Genomic DNA, 21,403 nt, shown 5'->3' with positions numbered 1-21,403 from the left:
ACTGATTCATGTGACAGCATGGTTGAATCTCAAATCATGCTGAACAAAAGCAGCCAGACACAAAAGAGCACAGAGCTATGATTATATTTATTTGAAGTTCTAGAAGAGGCAAAACTAACTTCTAATGCTAGAAATCAGATCATTGGTTGTGTGGGGACGGGGATGAGGTTGGCACTGAAGAGCCAAGTGGGAGCATTTTGAGACCATGGAAGTGTTCTAGATCTTAATCAGGGTGGTGGTCACATGAATGCATATGTTTGTCAAACACATTGAACTGTACACTTAGAATGGGGGCATTTTATTGTGTGCAACTGTACCCTAAAAATATCCATGCTCCATTTTAATAAATGTCAGAAAAAAAGGCAAAACTTATCTATGGTGATGAAAGCCAGAATAGTGGTTACCACTGTGGGGTCGTGGTAGTAGTGATTGGAGAGGGGCAAGGGGAGGGAGTCTTCCTGGAGTGTTAGGAATGTTCTGTATCTGGATTTTGGTGAAAGTTACATGGATATATATATATATATATATATATATATATATATATTTTTTTTTTATATATATATATATTTATATATATATATATATAAAATATATATTTTAATTGATCCTTGTGTTTATTTGTGTACTTTACTGTATGTGTGTTATTTCTCAATTAAAGAAAAAAAAAAAAAAACCCGAAACCCAAACCCATACCTAGGTCTCACCCATAGAGATACTGGGGCCTGCGTGTCAGCAGTTTAAGAGCTCCTTAGGTGATTCTAATATGCTGCCAGAGCCGAGAACCACTGCGCTGTGTGGAAAGGAGGGAAGAAACTTGGCACATCAAAGAAGGGTCACACGAAGCAGGAGGAGTTGCTGGACATGAGACCAGAAAGGTGGCAGGTGGCAGATCGTTCTGGGCCTGGCAGGCCACAGTAGGGACTTTGAACTTTTTTTAAAAAATAAATTTATGTATTTTATTTATTTATTTTTGGCTGCGTTGGGTCTTCGTTGCTGCACGCAGGCTTTCTCTAGTTGCGGCGAGTGGGGGCTACTCTTCATTGTGGTGTGCAGGCTTCTCACTGCGGTGGCTTCTCTTGTTGCGGAGCATGGGCTCTAGGCACGTGGGCTTCAGTAGTTGTGGCTTGCGGGCTCTAGAGAGCAGGCTCAGTAGTTGTGGCGCATGGGCTTTGTTGCTCCGCGGCATGTGGGATCTTCCCGGGCCAGGGCTCGAACCCGTGTCCCCTGCATAGGCAGGCAGATTCTATATATTTTTTTTTTTTATAAATTTATTTATTTATTTTTGGCTGTGTTGGGTCTTCGTTTCTGTGCGAGGGCTTTCTCTAGTTGCGGCGAGCGGGGGCCACTCTTCATCGCGGTGTGTGGGCCTCTCACTATCGCGGTCTCTCTTATTGTGGAGCACGGGCTCCAGATGCGCAGGCTCAGTAGTTGTGGCTCACGGGCCCAGTTGCTCCGCGGCATGTGGGATCTTCCCAGACCAGGGCTCGAACCCGTGTCCCCTGCATTGACAGGCGGATTCTCAACCACTGCATGGCAGGCAGATTCTTAACCACTGGGCCACCAGGGAAGTCCTGAACTTTATCTTGAGAATAATGAGAAACTTTTGAAGGGTTTTAGGAAGGGAGAGGCCTTGGACAGATATGCAGGTGGTATGCACCAGCACTGCCTATAGTCAGCACTCCTGCTGATTGCTCATTAAGTATTTAGAATATCTCTGCTGAGAGTGACATGCTGTGTGGAGAATGAGATCTGGAATAGTTAAGAGTCTTGAACTAGGATTGGTGATTGATTAAATGTGGGGAGTGAGGGAGAGTGAGATGTCAAGGTTTCTGACACAACTGGTGAAGTAGGAAGTTTGGGGGAAAGCTGATGAGTTTAGATTTAGACATTATGAGTTGAGGTGCCTGTTACACATCCACATGGAGATGTTTAGTAGGTAGTTGGAGTCTGTGGGTTTCTGTAGGCCAAAAGTGAAACTTGAACCAGAAACATCATATTGTTTTTTGGGAGTTGGTAATAGCTAGTAATTTCTTTAAATGGTAGTTGAAGCTATGAGGAGAGGTAAGATTACTTAGGAGAGAGTGTAGTATGAGAACAGAGCCTAGGACTGAGCCCGAATTCTTTGAAAGTCCAACATTTAAAAGTCAGGTAGAGAGGAGAAGTCTGCTCTGCACATTAGGGAAGACAAAGATTTATTCATTCATTCAACAAATCTATATTGAATACCTACTATGTGCCAGGCACTGTATGAGTCCCTGGGGATACTGCAGTAAACAGAAAAAGTCCCTGCTTGTGAACCTTACATCTATTGGAGGGAGACAGACAATAAACAAATAAATGAACAAATATATCATGTGTGAGGTGGTAGTAGGTGCTATGAAAAAATGAAAAAGACATAGCTCTGCCCTCAGATACCCTCAGATAACTGCAGCTGTAAGCTGACTGTGGTAAGCCTACATGAGGTACAGAGTCAGAAATGCTGGTGGAACTCGGAGGTTTATCTCATTATGTTGCTTATTGGAGCTTTATACATAGCTGATGCTATGGATTATCTTTTTTCCACTGATGACTTTCTTTAATTATGTTTAATATAAATTAAACAACTGTTAAAGAAGACGTGGTACATATGTACAATGTAATATTACTCAGCCGTAACAAGGGACGAAATTGGGTCATTTGTAGAGACGTGGATGGACCTAGAGACTGTCATACAGAGTGAAGTAAGTCAGGAAGAGAAAAACCAATATCGTATATTAATGCATATATGTGGAACCTAGAAAAATGGTACAGATGATCTTATTTGCAAAATAGAAATAGAGACACAGATGTAGAGAACAAACATATGGAAACCAAGGGGGGAAAGGAGTGGGGTGGGATGAATTGGGAGATTGGGATTGACACATATACACTATTCATACTATGTATAAAATAGGTAACTAATGAGAACCTACTGCATAGCTCAGGGGACTCTACTCTGCTCTGTGGTGACCTAAATGGGAATGAAATCCAAAAAAGAGGGGATATATGTATACGTATAGCAGATTCACTTTGCTGTACAGTGGAAACTAACACAACATTGTAAAGCAACTATATTCCAATAAAAATTAATTAAAAAAAGAAAATGAAAAAAATAAAATAAACAACTGTTACTGGAGTATTCAGATCTCAGGTTAGAGTGAGAATATAATTATCTCACATTATAATCAACATATGTAATATTTTTAAAAGCAGGCTAACAAGAATTGAACAAAATCTCTACCAATCACACACATATTACAGGCTATGCTTTTTTTAAAGACTTTATTTTTTAGAGCAGTTTTATGATTACAGCAGAATTGAGAGGCAGGTACAGAGATTTCCCATATAGCTCCTGCCTCCACCCGTGCATAGCCAGCCCCGTTATCAACATTTCTCACCAGAATGGTGCTTCTTTTTTTTAACCAAGGATGAACTTACATCGACACGTCGTAGTCACCCAAAGCCCATGGTTTACCTTAGGGTTCACTCTTGGTACTCTATGGGTTATTTTTTATGTATTCTCCCTCTGAGGAGAAGTGAGCATGGTCAGAAGTCTTTTGGGTCAGGGCTGCTTGGGTAGCTGAAACCAGTGCCAGCTTTGTCCAGAAGGAAAGCGCTTCTCAATTCCTGCCGCCTGCTGAGAAGAGCTGGGCCTCTTCTTGGATATGAGGACGTGATGTTCTAACAGGGGAGGGAACATCCCTCAGGTAGGCTGGATTTTACACAGCCCAGGAATCTGACTTCTCTTTCCTCTGTGGCTAGGCCTGCTATGTGCTGTATTCCAGGGGGGACCTTTTCTTGCCAGTTCCCCTTCTCAGCCTTTACATTTTTGTCTAGAGGGTCCCCTGCCCTCCTCCCCAGCCCCATCCTCATTCTAGGTTCCAGGCTGTTTTATCTCTGGGACCTCATGGTCCTTGGTCAAATCTGAAAGTCTTCCCAGGGCTCATGCTCTCAGTCTTACAGTCTTTTGAGCCCTTTCTAAGGGTAAGGGTGGATTCTGATCCCCTCAGAGTCACTGCAAAGCCTGCCAGTCCTGGCTGGGGGGTGGAGGGTGAAGGGGGAGAAATTATTTTCAGAGATGAGGCCCCTGTTGGTAAAATTTAGCCATTTCCATCCAGATTCCCCTCAGGTTCCAGCCAAGTGCTGAGGAACAGTCTGACCAGTGCCCTTCTCTCCTCCTTCTCTCTACCTTCTTCCTTGACTGCTGCTTCTCTCACTTCTTTCCCTCTGGGCTTATGTCTCACATCACATAATCCATTGTCCAGCTCAACTGTAGTGGCTCTGCACGGTAGTGCTGGGAGAGGAGAGGCATTAGGTGGGTGGTGGATATTGGTGGTGGGAATTGGTGGGTTGCACTCAAGAATTCTGTTGCCTTTTGGGGAGATGGTTTGTTATGAATCCATTCATTCATGCATTCATTCGTTCAGCCAGCACTTACTGATTTCATACTTGACAAGGTGGATATTAGTGATGGTGCCATACTGGGCCCTGGGGGATAGAGTGAGTCAAATTTAGTCCTTGCCCTTTTCTGGATGTGGCATGCAAACAACTCAGAGCATGAGAATTAATATAACAGAGTTATGTACAAAGTGCTTTGGAGCATAGAACAGTAAATGATTAGCTCTGCCTTGAGAAAGGAGAGGAGATTTGGACATGAGGGAAAAGCCTTTGCGGTTTTGTCCGCCAGTGGTTAACAAAGTGTGGTCTGCAGACCACTGGAGGTCACCAAGATCTTTGTGGGGATCCAGAAGGTCAAAGCCATTTTAATAATAATACTAAGATACTATTTGCTTTTTCCATCGTGTGTACATTTGCAGTGTTGGTGCAGAAGAAATTAGTAGGTAAAACTGCTGGCACCTTAACAGGAGTCAAAAGAGTGGCACAAAATTGTGCCAGTAATCATTGCATTCCTCACCTCCATGCCCTCTCAGTTTTTTTTAAGCCTTTATTTATTAATTTTATTAAATTGTATCCCATGAATACATGTCTCTTTAGTATTCTGTGTGATAAAACAGGAAGTATGCATAAAGCACTTTTACTGCATGTAGAAGCCTGATGTTTATCTCAAGGAAATGCATTTGTGTGATTGAGTTGCAAGCTGAACTACCTCCTTTTCTCGGGGAACACTAGTTTTACTTGAAAGAATAACTGACAAATTGCAATTACTCAGACTTATGTTTTTGGCAGACATCTTCTTGAAAATGAATGAAGTGAGTCTGCTGCTTTAAGGAGAACAACTGATAGTATTTGTTGCCAATGATAAAATTCCAGCTTTTAATTGAAAATAAGAGTTTGGGAAAACTTGTATCTGTCACTGTGAGCTTGACAGCTTCTCCAAATTTACAGCTTTTCTGATGAAATCAGTGATGATATCAATAATTGTGATTATTTTGATATTGTATAAATGAACTGTGTCAAATTTGGAAGCTCTGCCTAACTCATCGAATCACTAGTTTCCAAATGATTAGTGTATCATGTTTCAAAATCACCCATGGGTAGGGACTTACCTGGTAGTCCAGTGATTAAGACTCCATGCTTCCACTGCAGGGGGCGTGGGTTCAATCCCTTGTCAGGGAACTAAGATCTGATCCCGCATGCTGTGCGACCAAAAAAAAAAAGAAAAATCACCTATGGTTAAAAGATCCATTCAAAGTGCAAGATAGACCAATGGATTTTATTGTAATAGAGTACAAAAAGTTCATCTGTATAGTTTCAGATTTCACATTGTAACTAACCTTTAATAAACTTACTACTTGTTGAGTTTTGGTGAAGTATCAGAGAAGAATGACCACAATTATCTGAAAGGTTATTAAAATACTCCTGCATTTTCCGACTGCATATCTATGTTTTGATCGTCAATCAAAACAATACCTTGAATGTGGAAACAGATATAAGGCTGTAACAGCTGTTTTCTATCAAGCCAGACATTAAAGAGATTTACAAAAATGTGTAACAATACCACTCTCCTCATGAATTCTTTTGCAGAAAACAATTATTTTTCATAAAAACATGTTTATATTAATGTATATGAGATTTTACTGTTTTAAAATGAATTAATTACTAAATATTAGAATTTATGTTTTGATTTCTAATATAGTAAATATCAAACAGTTTTGGGATTTTCAATTTTTAAGTGTAAAAAGGAGTCCTGAGACCAAAAAAATTAAAACTTGGTCCTATGCTATTCTCTCTACCTAAAATTCTTCTCTTTTCTGCCTACAGAAATCCCATACATAATTGTAGAGCTGGTATTTAGTTATTCATTCAAAAAACATTTACTGAGCATCTACCAAGAACCTGGCCTTTTCTTGTTGCTGGGTACATAGTCCCAAACCCTTATGGGGAAGACAAATTAAATAGACAACTACAACACAGTATGATAAATGTTACCAGTGATAGACATATAAATGCTGTGGGAAGACAGGCTATTGTCAGAGGTGCTTGCCAGCTCACCTAGAACATTCGTCTGAGCAATGTGATTGGACTGTACCGCCTGTGTTTGATTCTTTATGGTCTTAGAGGGAAAGTGGCTGAAGTTAGCAAAAGATGGGAACTGTTCACTTGCTGCTCTGGGAGGAAAAAAGGAGACTACAAATGTATTAGGTGTTTTAACAAATGTGGTCTTGCTTAACTCTCACAAAAACCCTATGCAGCAGAGTTAATTATCCTTATTTTGCAAATGAGATATTGGAGGCTAAGAGAAGTTAAACAACTTATCCAATATCATATAGTTGTAACTGATGAAGCTGGGATTTTGACACGTGTTCTGACTCCAAGTGCAGGGCTCTTTCATTGTGGTAATAATGTGTTGCTAAAATGGGTGGATCTTTTAAGGTAATTTCCGGATGGGTCTGGGAAACCTTGCCAGATTGGAATGTATTAAGAGAAGGTAGAAAAGGTCTCAGGAAGGAGAGAGAGACAGCCTAGAAAATGCTTCATTGAAGGAATTATTTGTGAATTTTGGCTGACATGATTTTTCTGGACAGGATTCTATGGCCATATGGGACATCAAGATTTTGTACTCCCTTATCCTCAATCCCTTTAATCCTTCTCTGTGCCAGATGATGCCAGCAGCAAAGGTAACCTGTCTGTCTGATCAGGTTACAAACTAGAGCCTGATGCTTGAAGCCCAAATTTCTTGGACCTGCTGTAGGCCAATTGTGCCCAGCCTGGAGACCCCAGTCCCTAGAGCGTGGTAAACTATTCCCATTATTTTTTAAAAGCCTAATAGAAGTACTTTACTTAGGTTCATCCTGTGGGTGGATACAGGCTAATGAAAAGATTAGGTTTCTTTGTTTTGGGTCAGAAATCTGTCGATCTGATGTGCTTCAGGTGTGCTACCTATGGAGCTCTAGAAAAGGGGTCAGCAAAGTATGGTCCAAGGGCCAAATCCAACCCACCACCTGTTTTTGTAAATGAAATTTTGTTGGAACACAGCTCAGTTCTCTCACTCATGTTTTGTCTGTGGCTGCTTTTGTGCTCAATGACATAGTTAAGTAGCTGCAACAGAGACTATATGGCCCATGAATCCTGAATGTTTACTGTCTGGCTTTTTACAGAAGTTGCTGACCCCTAGCATAACCTCAATTCTTTCTATTATGGAACTTAGAACATAGTGTTTTAATTGCTTATCTCCCCCACTTTTATAATTGAGCTCCTTGAGAGCAAAGATGAGGTCTGATTCATCTCTTTATACCCTGTGCTGATTATAGACCCTGACATTTGAAGAGTACTCAATAAATGTTGTTTAAATGGGCATGTCATATGCTGATCAAAAAGCTCTTATAGGCAATTATATATACCTTTGAATAATATAAACACAGGAATAAGGGAAGGAAAGTGTTATGTTGGTTATGCTAATCTCAGTGCTGTGTGCTTTATCTATGAACTAGTCGTTACTTACTGCAATTTTTGGGGGATAGGTAGTTTGTGGATAGGAGTCCATGAATGAAGCAGTCATGCCAAGAGCTCTCGTTGGTGAGGAAATTGAGAAACAATGCCTTAATTTTTGGCTATTTTCTGCTCTTTTCCTCAGTACCCACCACCCCTTTACCCCACCCTCCATTTTCCACTCCACCTTGCCAGGACAAAGATAGAGGAACATAAGGTTCCATGGAGGTACTTATTTCTTTTGTATGCATACTATTTATCTACTTTTTTCTTTTATAAAGCCATTTCTTCAGTGTGCTTCCTACTAGCATTACTGTCCGTGGCTTCCAGAAGATGAAACTAAAGCTGTCTGGTTACCTTGGCATAAAGGCAGTCAGGTGAAGTGCTGGCCTGCGAGTCAGCAGACCTGGGCTCTTGCTGTGCCTCTTCAGCGGCCTTTGACTTTGGGCACATCCGTTAACATCTGTGAGCTTCAATATCCAACATATTTTTATTGTCACATCTGGGACTTAAAAAATTTAATATTTATAACCCTCCTCATTTTGAAAAGGATTTGAGCAACTAGCAAGCGATAGAGAGGTGACCTGTCCAATCCTGTCTCTGTTTCTGACCAGCAGACAAGTAAATGATTAGATGGATTAGAGTGTTTCCGGTCTCTGATCAGGGCCTTCTAGAAGGCTTCACAGCCACAGCTTCTTCACCCTGTCCTTGCTTTCTCTTCTGTGACTGCTTCCGTTATCTGGGAGGTCACGGTTTTTCTTCTGTCTTCTTTGGGGGTGATCTGAAGAGTATTTTGCCTAGAAAGATCAGGGTCGAAAGGAAAGAGGAATTTTATACTCTAGGAATTGGAAGAAATGCCAGAAACTTTAGTTAAAATGTCTTTTTCAAATAGTGAACTTGAAGCCTGAATAAGGGAAGTGACCTCCTTAGAGCCACATAGTAGAGCTACGAATAGATTCCAGGCTCTTTCTGCTATGTGCCTCAATCAGGCTAGGTGTTTTCCAGGTTCGTAAGAGAGGATTAGGTGTCATGAAAGAGACTGGGTGGGCTAGGCTCTTGTGCTAGTTTTATTGCTGTATGACTGTATGGTGGTGGGTGGAGGAAGTTTCACTCCAGACCTCCATGCTGTTGTGTCAGATGTGCTCAGGACCTTAGATGTCTAACAGATACTTGCTGAATGTAGCTGTCCTGGAGGAGGCATAAGATGTGAAGGGTTTCCTCAGTTAGCCTGTGGCTGGCATTATATGTACAGGCAGTGACAAAGTGAACAAAAAGGAAAACGACGTAGTACTCTGGCCTTGGAACAAATGGCCTGTTTTCCTATTTCTAGAAAGATTGTATTAATTCACATTTATTTATTGACTACAAATGATGTTTCATTTGAATATGTATTTCTTTGATTACTAGTGAGACCTTTTCCTGTGTTCATCAGCTATTCGTATTTTCTCTCACTTGTATTTTTTTTCCTTGTGAGTTATTTATTCATGTTCTTTGTGCAGATCCCAGTGTATTCCTAGCCCTATGCTTGACTTCCCTGCCAAGGAACTATTAGGATAATAAAGCATTGACCCTAAATAGGGAAGACAGTTAATATGAAATACTTTTATCACTGTACAAATAGTCTGTTGAGTGGCTACGTGAGGAGTCAGGTGCTAGAAGCCAGGGACTGTGACACAGGTAGGTAATAGAGCTGGGTGGCAGCCCCCCGTAATGTTGTCTCTTGCTTTTCCCATACAGAGTTTTGCCGGATTGACAAGCCCCTGTGCCACAGTGAGGATGAGAAGCTCAGCTTTGATGCAGTCCGCAGCATCCACAAGCTGATGGATGATGATGCCAATGGTGACGTGGATGTGGAAGAAAGTGATGAGGTGAGCTCCCTCACCCTGCGTGGCTCTCTCCTCTTCCTGTGAGAACAGTCCCTGAAGCTGTCTAGACAGGCTGTTCCCTGAGGAGAGGTGTTCTTGATATTGGCTTGTCCTCTAGGAATGCATCCCTATCAGGGAAGGTGATTCTCAGCAGAGCAGCCTCTAGGAGCCGGCCTGCCAGAGTGCAGGCCTTACATCTGTGTCTGTGCCTGGACTGGCTCCTGTTTGCCTACCGGCTAGAATCACAACACCGACCGAGCTGTGCTGTTTGAGAGGGGAGGGGGCCCTGAGGCTCGTCTGTACAGTTTCCCTGAATCCTTACTGTAATCCTGCTGTAGATGGAGGGCATCCATCTGTCCTTACTCTGTGCTCAGCCCTGTGCTGGCATGTGGAAGAGAAGGCAAGACAGTCAGATCTTGCCCTTTGGAAGCGTATACTCTATTTGTGAGGAAGAAACAAAGGTTCCTAGAAAGATCATTCTGAATTCCAGGCTGCAGTTGCTGGGAGCCAGTTGAGTGGTCCAGATAGTAAGAGCGAGAGGAATCTCTAGATGGAAAAAGCTCTGTTATTGTTTCACCGTTTGGCATGACTGCAGCTCCAATTCCACAGAGCCCAGAGCACAAAGTCATCATGTGTGAAAAGATTGAAAAGTTTCAGTTGTTTTCAAGCTCCACTTGAGCCAGCAGTGGGGTGAAGCTGGCAAGTTATGCCAGCCTTTAGTAGCGATATGGTGTATATCCTGAGGGAGGGGCTAATCTCGTCTCTCCTCCTCTGGTTAGCCCACCTTTAAGTTGTGAATTCAACTTTGGATTTCACGTTGCCAAAAACATTTGAAACAGTGAAAGAGAAGAGTGACATGAATGATGAAGGGTATGGAAACTCTGAAACGGGCAGCATTCAATACAATTCAGTGTTTATAACTGTCTAGTGTATGTGTGCCAGGCGCTGTTCTAGACGTGGGGATGTGGCAGCAAATACACATAATTACATAGAGATACATCTGTCCTCATATAATTTACAGTCTAGTGAAGAGACTTCAGCCTGGAAAAGAAAAGATTCAGATAATACAATTTCTGTCTTCAAATGCAACAGAAGTAGAGGAATCAGACTTAAATGATGACGATGATAACAATGAAATCCTTACTCTGTGCCAGGCACAGTGTTAAGCTCTTTGCATAGTTACTTTTTTAACTTTGTTAATAGCCTTAGGAAGTTGGTATTACCATCGAGGAGTGGAACTTTGGAAAGGTTAAGCATTTTGTTCAAGGACACGCTGGGTAGGAGAACAGGTCTGATTTCAAAGCCTATGCTGTTAAGTACTGCAGTATTGTTTCTCTTATGCTAAGGGCAGAACCAGGACCACTGTGGGGAAAGTAAAATATAGGCATATTCTTCTGGAATAAAGAATCACCTCACAGCGCTATCTCCTCATAGAAGAGGCTTCCTTGGTAGGTAGGTAGTGAACTCCCTGTCACTGAAGATGGGAAGGTAGAACACAGCACTCCACTGATTGGTCAGCAGAGGGGATCCTTGTATCAGGTTGAACTAGATAATGTCTAAGGAACTTATAAGAGGAGAAAAATAGACTTCCTGGAGGAAACGTAGAATTGGGAGAGAGTGGAAGGGGTGGGGCAGCCTGAGCAGCAGGAAGCAGTGTGAGCAAAGATGTGGAGGTAGTAAGAAGCTTGGAGGGTAGGTTTGGTCGCACAGAGTGACTGTGGGAGAAAACTGCAGGACAAAAGCCTGGCAAGGAAAGGGGGCCCAGGCAACCAGGCTGAGATATGTATACTTGCTGAACCTGGCAGCTGTAGGCTCTTAAGCAAGGCCAACAGCCATGATGAAAGTATCCGAACTTTTGGTCACATCTAAATGTGTCACTGGCCCTCAAAGGACCCACATTTTATTTGTCTGTGCTGGGAATAGACCCGTGTTCCTGGTGGCGAGGGAGGCCTAGAGGTTTCCTGACCACAGGACTGGGAGATGCGTGCCACCATAGTCAAGAAGGTGACACGATCCAAGATCCACAAATTCCTGGATATCTTTGTCATCCGCTCCTCCTTCTTTTTTCACTTTCTGCCGAATTACTTTGTCAATGAGGGGAGGAAGAAAATGTTCTTTTTAGAGGAATGTACCACAACAAAAAGCTCATCAGCACAAACTGTTCTAAAATAACACAAAAGCTGTCACCCTGCTTTTCCCTGTGCCAGTGGTGAGATGTTCTTTTTCAGTGTAGCTTCTGCCTGCCTTGGCTTCAGCTGCTCTCCCTACAGTCTCAGGCCTCTGGTGGGCAGAGGGGCCTGCCAGTCTGGGGTCTCACGATCATTCACAAGCTACTTTCTCTTTGAAAGAGAAAGTCATGGTAGCAAAGTGTGTGTGTTTAAGTCAGTCTCAACATATATGGAGTTCATGATCTAACTAGACCATTGGGTGGGCAGCTCAGAGCTTGGAATATTGGATTATGGATGCTGAGACACCAGAGATGAAATCCTGGTTGTGCTGGCCATCAAGGACCTGAGATTTTTATGTCCCACTTAAAAGAACTGCTGATTACCCAAGGACCCTAGTAGAAGTCTGCTGGGATATGCTATTAAGGCCTCATTTATTCAGCCTCATATCAGTAAGTTTTTCAGATAACTGAACTATAACCTCATTTCTAGATATTTAAAAATGTTAGCCATTTTCGAAGTAAGTTTTCCTTCTTACAGATTACTGTGACCAGACTGTTATTTTCTTTGGATTATTCAAAGCATGTCTTCAGGGCCTCTTGCACTGTTACCCCAGTGCCTACATTCCTGTATGCATTGTTGTGATTTCTCTTTATAGTTTTCTGTCTCTTCTTTGGTTCATTCTCATTTCTGATAGTTCTATCTCTGCTGTAAGCTATGAAATTAGACTTTTGGTAAACTGAGACTCAGCAGCCATTTTATAGAAAATATATAGTCATTTGTGTGGGGGGAAGCCAATTTGACTTCTCAAGTGTCATCTCTGCTTGCTTTTGTCCTAGGTAGCAGAGGCTATGGATTGTGGGCCCTTCAGATGAGCAAGGTGGCACTATTGGTGCTGGTGTCCTCCTTGCAAAGCTGACAGGGAGTTCTACCAGCCTGGCAGTGTGGGAATTCATGACCTGTGTTCTGCTGAGACCTCTGGTAGGGATACTGCCTCTGGGCAAAGGACTTGCAGCAGTGGGATGGCACTTCAGCCTGTCCTGATAGTCTGAGGTGGGCAGACAAGAGCCTTCCTAAAACCACTGTCCCCTTGACTGGACCAGACAGTTTGAGAGCAGTTTTATTTTCTTCTGTGGAGCCTACGTGGAAAATAAAGGACATTTGTTCACCCATTGAACAAATTCTTATTGAATACCTGTTACGTGTGAGGCACTGTTGTAGGGCTGTTGATTCCATGATGAACAAAGCAGATAAGATCCCTGCTTTAATAGAGCTTGCATTCTAGTAATACGTATGTCATAGGTGATTAAGTGATAAGTAAACTTTGAAATTAGGCAGAACTGTGATCAGGTTATAGTAGTTTAGTGACTTCCCTTTGGTTTTCTCAGGGTAAAATGGTGGTTAATGATTCCTACCCTTGCAGCGTTGCTATCAGGATTAAGTGAGAAAAGTGCTGTTAAAAGTTCCCAGTCCAAATAAAGAACTCTCAAAACTCATCAATAGAAACCAAGCAACTCAATAAAAAATGAGACAAGATTTGAGCAGACACTTCATCAGAGAAGATATATGCATGGCAAATAAGCATATGAAAAAATGCTCAATATCATTAGCTATTAGGGACGTACAAATTAAAACCACATTGAGGGACTTCCTTGGTGATCCAGTGGGTAAGACTCTGTGCTCCCAATGCAGGGGGCCTGGGTTCGATCCCTGGCTGGGGAACTAGATCCCTCATGCATGCCTCAACTAAAAGTTTGCATGCCACAACTAAAGATTCGGCATGCCGCAACTAAGACCCGGTGCAGCCAAAAAAGAAACCAACCCACAATGAGGTATCACTATACATCTATTTGGATGGGTAAAATTAAAAAGTAGTCAAAACCAAGTACCATGTGAGGAGGAAGAGCCACTAGAACTCTTACAGAGTTTCTTATAAAGCTGAACACAATTTAATACATATCTCAGCAGTTCTACTTCTAGGTATTTACCCCTATAGATAAATGAAAATTTATATTCGTACTAAAACCTGTACACAAATGTTTATAGCAGCTTTACTCATTGTCACCAAAAACTGGACACAAATCAGATGTCTTTCAGTGTGTGAATGGATAAAACAAACTATGGAAAACTACTCAGCAATAAGAGGAATGAACTATTGATGTACACAGCATAGATGAATCTCAAAGGTGTTATTCTGAGTGAAGGAAACCATCTCAGATAGTTACATACTATATGATAACATCTAATGACATTCTAAGAAAGGCAAATCTATAGGGATGGAGGCCAGATCAGTGGTTACCAGGGGTTAGGGGTGTGGGGAGGGTTTGATTACAAAGGGGCAGCATGAGGGAGTTTTTTTGGTAATGGAACTGTCCCATGTCTGGATTGTGGAGCAGTTATAAGAATCTACATAGGTACTAAAATTCATAGGACCATATTCCCCCTGTGCCCTCCACCACAGTTAATTTCATTATATGTTAATTAAGAAAAATGTTCCCAGCACAGCATTGACACACAATTCAGGCTCAGTGAATGCTAATTATTGACACCTTTCTGTTTCCTCTATATTTCCAGGAAAGCTACCTACATCTGACGATTGTATATATATTTTTTAATTAATTTATTTATTTTTGGCTGCATTGGGTCTTCATTGCTGCACATGGGCTTTCTCTAGTTGTGGCGAGCGGGGGCTACTCTTCATTGTGGTGCGCGGGCTTCTCATTGTGGTGGCTTCTCTTGTTGCAGAGCACAGGCTGTAGGCACACGGGCTTCAGTAGTTGTGGCTCACGGGCTCTCGAGTGCAGGCTCAGTAGTTGTGGCATATGGACTTAGCTGCTCCGCGGCATGTGGGATCTTCCCGGACCAGGGCTCGAACCCATGTACCCTGTGCTGGCAGGCAGATTCTTAACCACTGAGCCACCAGGGAACTCCCTGACAATTGTATTTTAATGTTCGTGTGTGGAATGACTGACCAATGTCACTGTAGCGAGCATGTTGTCAGGCTGAGATGGGAGTCTTATGCAAGGGTGTGATCACACATTTTGCGGGGTGGAGATGGGTACGTTAGTATGAGCCTGGGAAGCTGCAAAATATACTTAACCTTCTGTTAGTGTCTGTGGTGTTTGGTGTAGAATATAGCACAGGGTTAAAAGCTTGTTCTGTAGAGTCACACAGACCCAGGTTTAAACCTGGCTCTCCCTTTACCAGCTGTGGAAACTTTGAGAAGTTACTTAATCTCTTTAAGCCTCAGTTTCCTCATTAGAAGTGGAGTGATACTCATTTACCATTGCAACAAAAAGAATAAAATACCTAGGAATAAACCTACCTAAGGAGACAAAAGACCTGTATGCAGAAAACTGTAAGACACTGATGAAAGAAATTAAAGATGATACAAACAGATGGAGAGCTATACCATGTTCTAAGATTGGAAGAATCAACATTGTGAAAATGACTATACTACCCAAAGCAATCTACAGGTTCAGTGCAATCCCTATCAAACTACCAATGGCATTTTTCACAGAACTAGAACAAAAAATTTAACAATCTGTATGGAAACACAAAAGACCCCGAATAGCCAAAGCAATCTTGTGAAAGAAAAACGGGGCTGGAGGAATCAGACTATAGTACATATTTCTATATGTACTATACTTCAGACTATAGTACATATTTCTATATGTACTATACTTCAGACTATAGTACAAAGCTACAGTGATCAAGACAGTATGGTACTGGCACAAAAACAGAAATATAGATCAATGGAACAGGATAGAAAGCCCAGAGATAAGCCCACACACATATGGTCAACTTATTTTTTTTTTTAATTTTTAAAATTTATTATTTATTTATTATTTTTATTTTTGGCTGTGTTGGGTCTTCGTTTCTGTGTGAAGGCTTTCTCCAGTTGCGGCGAGTGGGGGCCACTCTTCATCGCGGTGCGTGGGCCTCTCACTGTCGCGGCCTCTCTTGTTGCGGAGCACAGGCTCCAGACGCTCAGGCTCAGTAGTTGTGGCTCACGGGCCCAGTTGCTCCGCGGCATGTGGGATCTTCCCAGACCAGGGCTCGAACCCGTGTCCCCTGCATTGGCAGGCAGATTCTCAACCACTGCGCCACCAGGGAAGCCCCTGGTCAACTTATTTTTGATAAAGGAGGCAAGAATATACAATGGAGAAAAGAGCCTCTTCACTAAGAGGTGCTGGGAAAACTGGGCAGCTACATGTAAAAGAATGAAATTAGAACACTCCCTAATACCATACACGAAATTAAACTCAAAATGGATTAAAGACCTAAATGTAAGGCCAGACACTATCAAACTCTTAGAGGAAAACATAGGCAGAACACTCTATGACATAAATCACAGCAAGATCCATTTTGACCCACCCCCTAGAGAAATGGAAATAAAAACAAAAATAAATAAATGGGACCTAATGAAACTTAAAATCTTTTGCACAGCAAAGGAAACCATAAACAAGATGAAAAGACAACCCTCAGAATGGGAGAAAATATTTGTAAACGAAGCAACTGACAAAGGATTAATCTCCAAAATATACAAGCAGCTCATGCAGCTCAATACCAAAAAAACAAACAACCCAATCCAAAAATGGGCAGAAGACCGAGATAGACATTTATCCAAAGAAGATATACAGATTGCCAAGAAACACATGAAAGGATGCTCAACATCACTAATCATTAGAGAAATGCAAATCAAAACTGCAATGAGGTATCACCTCACACCAGTCAGAATGGCCATCATCAAAAAATCTACAAACACTAAATGCTGGAGAGGGTTTGGAGAAAAGGGAACCCTCTTGCACTGTTGGTGGGAATGTAAATTGATACAGCCACTATGGAGAACAGTATGGAGGTTCCTTAAAAAACTAAAAATAGAACTACCATATGACCCAGCAATCCCACTACTGGGCCTATACCCTGAGAAAACCATAATTCAAAAAGAGTCATGCACCACAATGTTCATTGTAGCTCTATTTACAGTAGCCAGGTCATGGAAGCAACCTAAGTGTCCATCGACAGATGAATGGATAAAGAAGATGTGACACATATATACAATGGAATATTACTCAGCCATAAAAAGAAATGAAATTGAGTTATTTGTAGTGAGGTGGATGGAGTTAGAGTCTGTCATACAGAGTGAAGTAAGTCAGAAAGAGAAAAACAAATACCGTATGCTAACACATATATATGGAATCTAAAAAAAAAAAAAAAACATGGTTCTAAAGAACCTAGGGGCAGGACAGGAATAAAGACGCAGACATAGAGAATGGACTTGAGGACACGGGGAGGGGAAGGGTAAGCTGGGAAGAAGTGAGAGAGTGGCATTGACATATATACACTACCTAATGTAAAATAGATAGCTAGTGGGAAGCAGCCGCATAGCACAGGGAGATCAGCTCGTGCTTTGTGACCACCTAGAGGGGTGGGATAGGGAGGGTGGGAGGGAGACACAAGAGGGAGGGGATATGGGGATATATGTATATATATAGCTGACTCACTTTGTTATACAGCAGAAACTAACACACCATTGTAAAGCAATTATACTCCAGTAAAGATGTTAAAAAAAAAAAAAGTGGAGTGATAATAGTAGGTACCTCATGAAGTTGTTGTGAAGATTAAATGAAATAATGCATATAAAGCACTTAGTACAATGCCTGGCATATAGAACAGGCTCAATAAAAGTTAGTTTTTGTTGTTATTATTGTTATCATCAGAAAGAACCTACATTTTGATAGAGATAAGCCTGTGTTCAAAACCTGGCTTTGCCACTTACTGGCTATGTGACATATAGGCACATAACTTCACCTCTCTGAGCCTCAATTATTCAGCTGTTTGAGGAGGGTAACTCTTTGCAGGGTTGTTGTAAGAATTTAATGTATTCAAAGCCCCAAGCACAAGGGCTGGCACATGATAGGTTCTAAATTTATGTTTTTTCCTCACTCAGCGTGATGGTACAGATAGTGAGGGCTGGCTTGTATCGCAAGAATTCCAAATCAGCTCTCTCATCATCCCAGGGCACCACAGTGTTCAGCTCTGGGAGCCACCCCCAGCAGCTTGGCTGACACGGCTAGGGCCAGGACCCTGCAGGAGGTGGTTCTGTCTTCACCCGAGTAGCTGATGTTAAGGGAAGTGGCGCGTGATAGAGCAGGGTCACACGTTTCTAGGGGCCACAACTTCTCTGTTAGCTCACTCAGCCTCCTGCCTATGCCTTTATTTTAAAAAAGGTCTAGGTGAAAACTTCTGATTTTCCCCTACCCATCTGGAAGCCTAGAGGGTTTTGAACAAGGCCATGCTGTAGTAGTGTCATCAGATCTGCTTGACTTTAGCATGGTGAAAGTTGACTTGTTTGTTACCTTTTTAAAATTGTTCCACCAAGAAGCATGCTAGGTCCTGGGAGGCTGTGAGGGTTGAGGAAGGATGGACTCTGGCACCAGGTGGAATCAGGGCTGGGGAAACAACCCTAAGGGGAGTAGCCGGCAGTTCCACTTGCAATAGCCAGAGGGCCAGTAGGAATTGGGCTGGAGGGGCAGTATATAGGGCCCTAAGAGCTTCTCACACTTAGCCAGTGCTGTGGCCAGCATGGGTTAATTTGGACGAAGATAAGTAGCTGCATTATGCTCAGAAGTTATCATCATGACTAGTAATGATTGTTATTCCCTCCTGAGGCTTGTGGCTTCATTTCTTTGTATCCAGATAGCTGTAGACATCCCTCAGTATTCCCTTGCCTCTAGTTTCTCCTTCACCAGCGCATGTACATGCTGCCCGTGATCTTCCTAAGTTACATTTTAATTTCCTTTTCTTATTCCATCTGACTTCCTGTGCCTGGCACGCCATCCCTTCAAATCTGGCCTTAGCCTTTTTTTTTTTTTTTTTTTTTTCCCTTTGGCCACGCTGTGCGGCCTGTGGGATCTTAGTTCCCTGACCAGGGATTGAAGCCGGGCCATGGCAGTGAAAGTGCCAAGTCCTAACCACTGGACCACCAGGGAATTCCCTGGCCTTAGCCTGTAAGTCTCTCTAGACATACCTCCTACCACTCTGATCTGACTCTTGTACTTCTTTGGGTCATAGTCATTCCATGTTTATTCCAGGTGCCTTTCTTTGCTCAGATAGTTCTCCTTTCTGGGAATTAACTTTTTATATCCCTCCCTCCAACCCCTGGCTCTGTCTGTATTGGTCTTAGGTGTCCTCTGGAATGCCCCAGCTTCACTTTCCATGAACCTTCCCTGGCTTTCTTCCCCCGCTGATCTCTCTCATCTCAGTACTAACTCCTGTAGCACAGTCTACATCACTCGTTTAGCACTTAGAATGTCTTGCTTTGTACCCCAATGATTTTGATTGTATTTTTGCCTGTAAGTTTGTCTTTTTGCACTAATACTGGAATTGCTAAAGCACGACTCTGATCGTTAGTCCTACCTTGTAAAGGGAGTGCGGTGGAAAAGTAACATTCCTACCATGTAACAAGTCCTGTGCCAGCTGAGTATATATGCAGTTTCATTTACTTCTCAACCACTCTATGAACTCGGTGTTATTAACTCTGTTTTAGCGATGATGAAACTGTAAGAGTGGCTTACCTTCACTAACTAAACTAATCTAAACTCTGACCTGCCCATCAGGGTTCCTGCAGTCTGACTTTAGCTCGCCTGACTAGTTCTTGTTACCCTGCATTCCCTTACTCTATGCTGCAGCCATCTCAAACATGCTCTTAATATCTCATCACTGTGCCTTTGCTCCAGATAAACCCTCATCCTGGCATCGCTCTGTTTCCCATTTTTGCCTGTAAAAATTCTGCTTGTCCTCCAAGGCCTTATCAGGGTTTCTCAACCTCAGCACTGTTGACGCTTTGGGCCAGATTGTAGGATGTTTAGCACCATCCCTATAGCCTTTATACACTAGATGCTAATAGCAGCCACCCCACGCCCCACCCCACCCAAGTTGTGACAACCAAAATTTTTTTATTGCCAATTGTCAGTCACCCTGGGGAATAGAATTGCTCCTGGTTGAGAACTACTGGCCCTAGATTAAATGTTGCCTCCAAGAAATCTTGTTTGTTCCCCTACAGTGGGAAGTAATCCTTCCTCTCCCATGCTCCAGAGTACTTGGCATGAAGCCCTCATCTGGCATATTGCTTTGCTCCGTATTGTAATTAGTTGGGTTCATCCTTGTCTGTCCTACCAGACGGTGAGTGCCTCCCCGGAGCAGGAACCAGGTCTCATTCATCACTGCTTCTCCCACAGTGCTTGTTGCAGGGCCTTGCACACAAAGGTGATGAGTTACATTTTTTTGAATTTGAAAGCAAAGATCCTATCTTATTTCTGTGTGCTCCTTAAATTGTTTCACTAGGGCAGAGCAAGAGTATAGAGTTGGCTGGTCAATGGTATGGGGGACAGGGTGCTTTTGACTTGTGAGTTCCTGGCCAGGATAGCAGCTGAGTCAATGGTGGGCTGTTTCTAGAAGTTGCTAGGGTCTGGGCTCCAGATGTTTGTGTATGATGTGTGTGTCTGACCTCCTCTGTGACCGCTTCCCTATCCCTCTGCCCTGTGCTATGAATCATATACAGAATCTGGATGGAGGTAAAATCACTATAGTTAAAATACTAGGAAAGACAGAGAAAAACGTACAAGAGGGGTGTTGAAGAAAGGAAAAGACGCTGAGACTGCTGAAAGGCTGTGTGACTGAGCAAAGGCATGCACAGGCGTTGGAGCAAGAAAGACGAGGGTTTTAGGTGTACAGTTAGTTAATAGTTGTATGACCTTGGGAAGTTTGTTAAACTCTGTGAGCTTCGTTTCCTCACTGTCGAATGGGGACAGTAATCCTTACCTTGAAAGGTTATGGCACAGATGAAATGAACTTGTGCATAGAGAGTCCCCAGCCTGTGGCTTAGCTCCCAGTAGTAGTATTACTTACTACTTCTTCTACTCCTACCCACCTGTAATGTGCTAGGCCTGTGCTGGGTGCTTCTACATACAATCGCTCATGTCATCTTTACAAGAAACGTCTACTGTGGGGTACATAGTAATTTTTCCACGTAACTGATAAGGAAACTGAGACTGAATTAGCTCACAGTTATCCATTTTTTTGGGTTATTGCAACTCACATCTGCCTCAGGCTGATGAAAATGTTTCAGACTTGTGGTGATTGTACACCTCTGTGATTATGCTAAAAACCCTTGAGTTGTACACTAAGATGGTATGTGCATTATATCTCAATGAAGATGTTAAAAATATAAAAGTGTCACTACATTGGTTGGAGTAGTGATCACCTTCCACTTGCCCTTCTGTAGCCCAATCCATAAGAATCCCTAGTGCTCTGTAGAAAACACATTGAAAACCATGTTGACTTCTATCTCCATTTCCCCCACTCCTAACTTTGACAGATATGAAGAGGTGCTTCCAAGTCTGAATTACCATGGTTTCTGGAAGCAGAGATCCCTGGTTAGCTAGCTGACAGCTAGGTTCC

The 21,403-nt window shown here is 42.4% G+C and overlaps 2 protein-coding genes across 11 annotated transcripts in view; both read left to right on the top strand.

Annotated features, from left to right (window-relative positions):
* The window catches only part of PGAP2 (post-GPI attachment to proteins 2), a 151,022-nt gene extending 141,342 nt beyond the window's left edge, over window positions 1–9,680 (top strand). Inside the window, exon 8 of the mRNA XM_082340360.1 lies at window positions 9,646–9,680. The gene's annotated coding sequence lies outside the window, so the exon portion shown is untranslated. The remainder of the gene's footprint in view (window positions 1–9,645) is intronic.
* STIM1 (stromal interaction molecule 1) overlaps window positions 1–21,403 on the top strand; it is a 199,567-nt gene that overhangs the window by 99,129 nt on the left and 79,035 nt on the right. For all 10 annotated transcript variants that reach the window (XR_014231220.1, XM_082340309.1, XM_082340307.1 and 7 more), the window contains exon 2: window positions 9,646–9,776. Coding sequence is in view for 9 of the 10 variants with exons in the window: in XM_082340309.1 (XP_082196435.1) it covers window positions 9,646–9,776 (131 nt within the window). In the remaining variant the exon portion in view is untranslated. The remainder of the gene's footprint in view (window positions 1–9,645; window positions 9,777–21,403) is intronic.

This window comes from Balaenoptera borealis, assembly GCF_965194805.1.
Source record: "Balaenoptera borealis genome assembly, chromosome: 11".
Taxonomy (NCBI): domain Eukaryota; kingdom Metazoa; phylum Chordata; class Mammalia; order Artiodactyla; family Balaenopteridae; genus Balaenoptera; species Balaenoptera borealis.
This window is presented reverse-complemented; position numbering and strand designations above follow the sequence as displayed.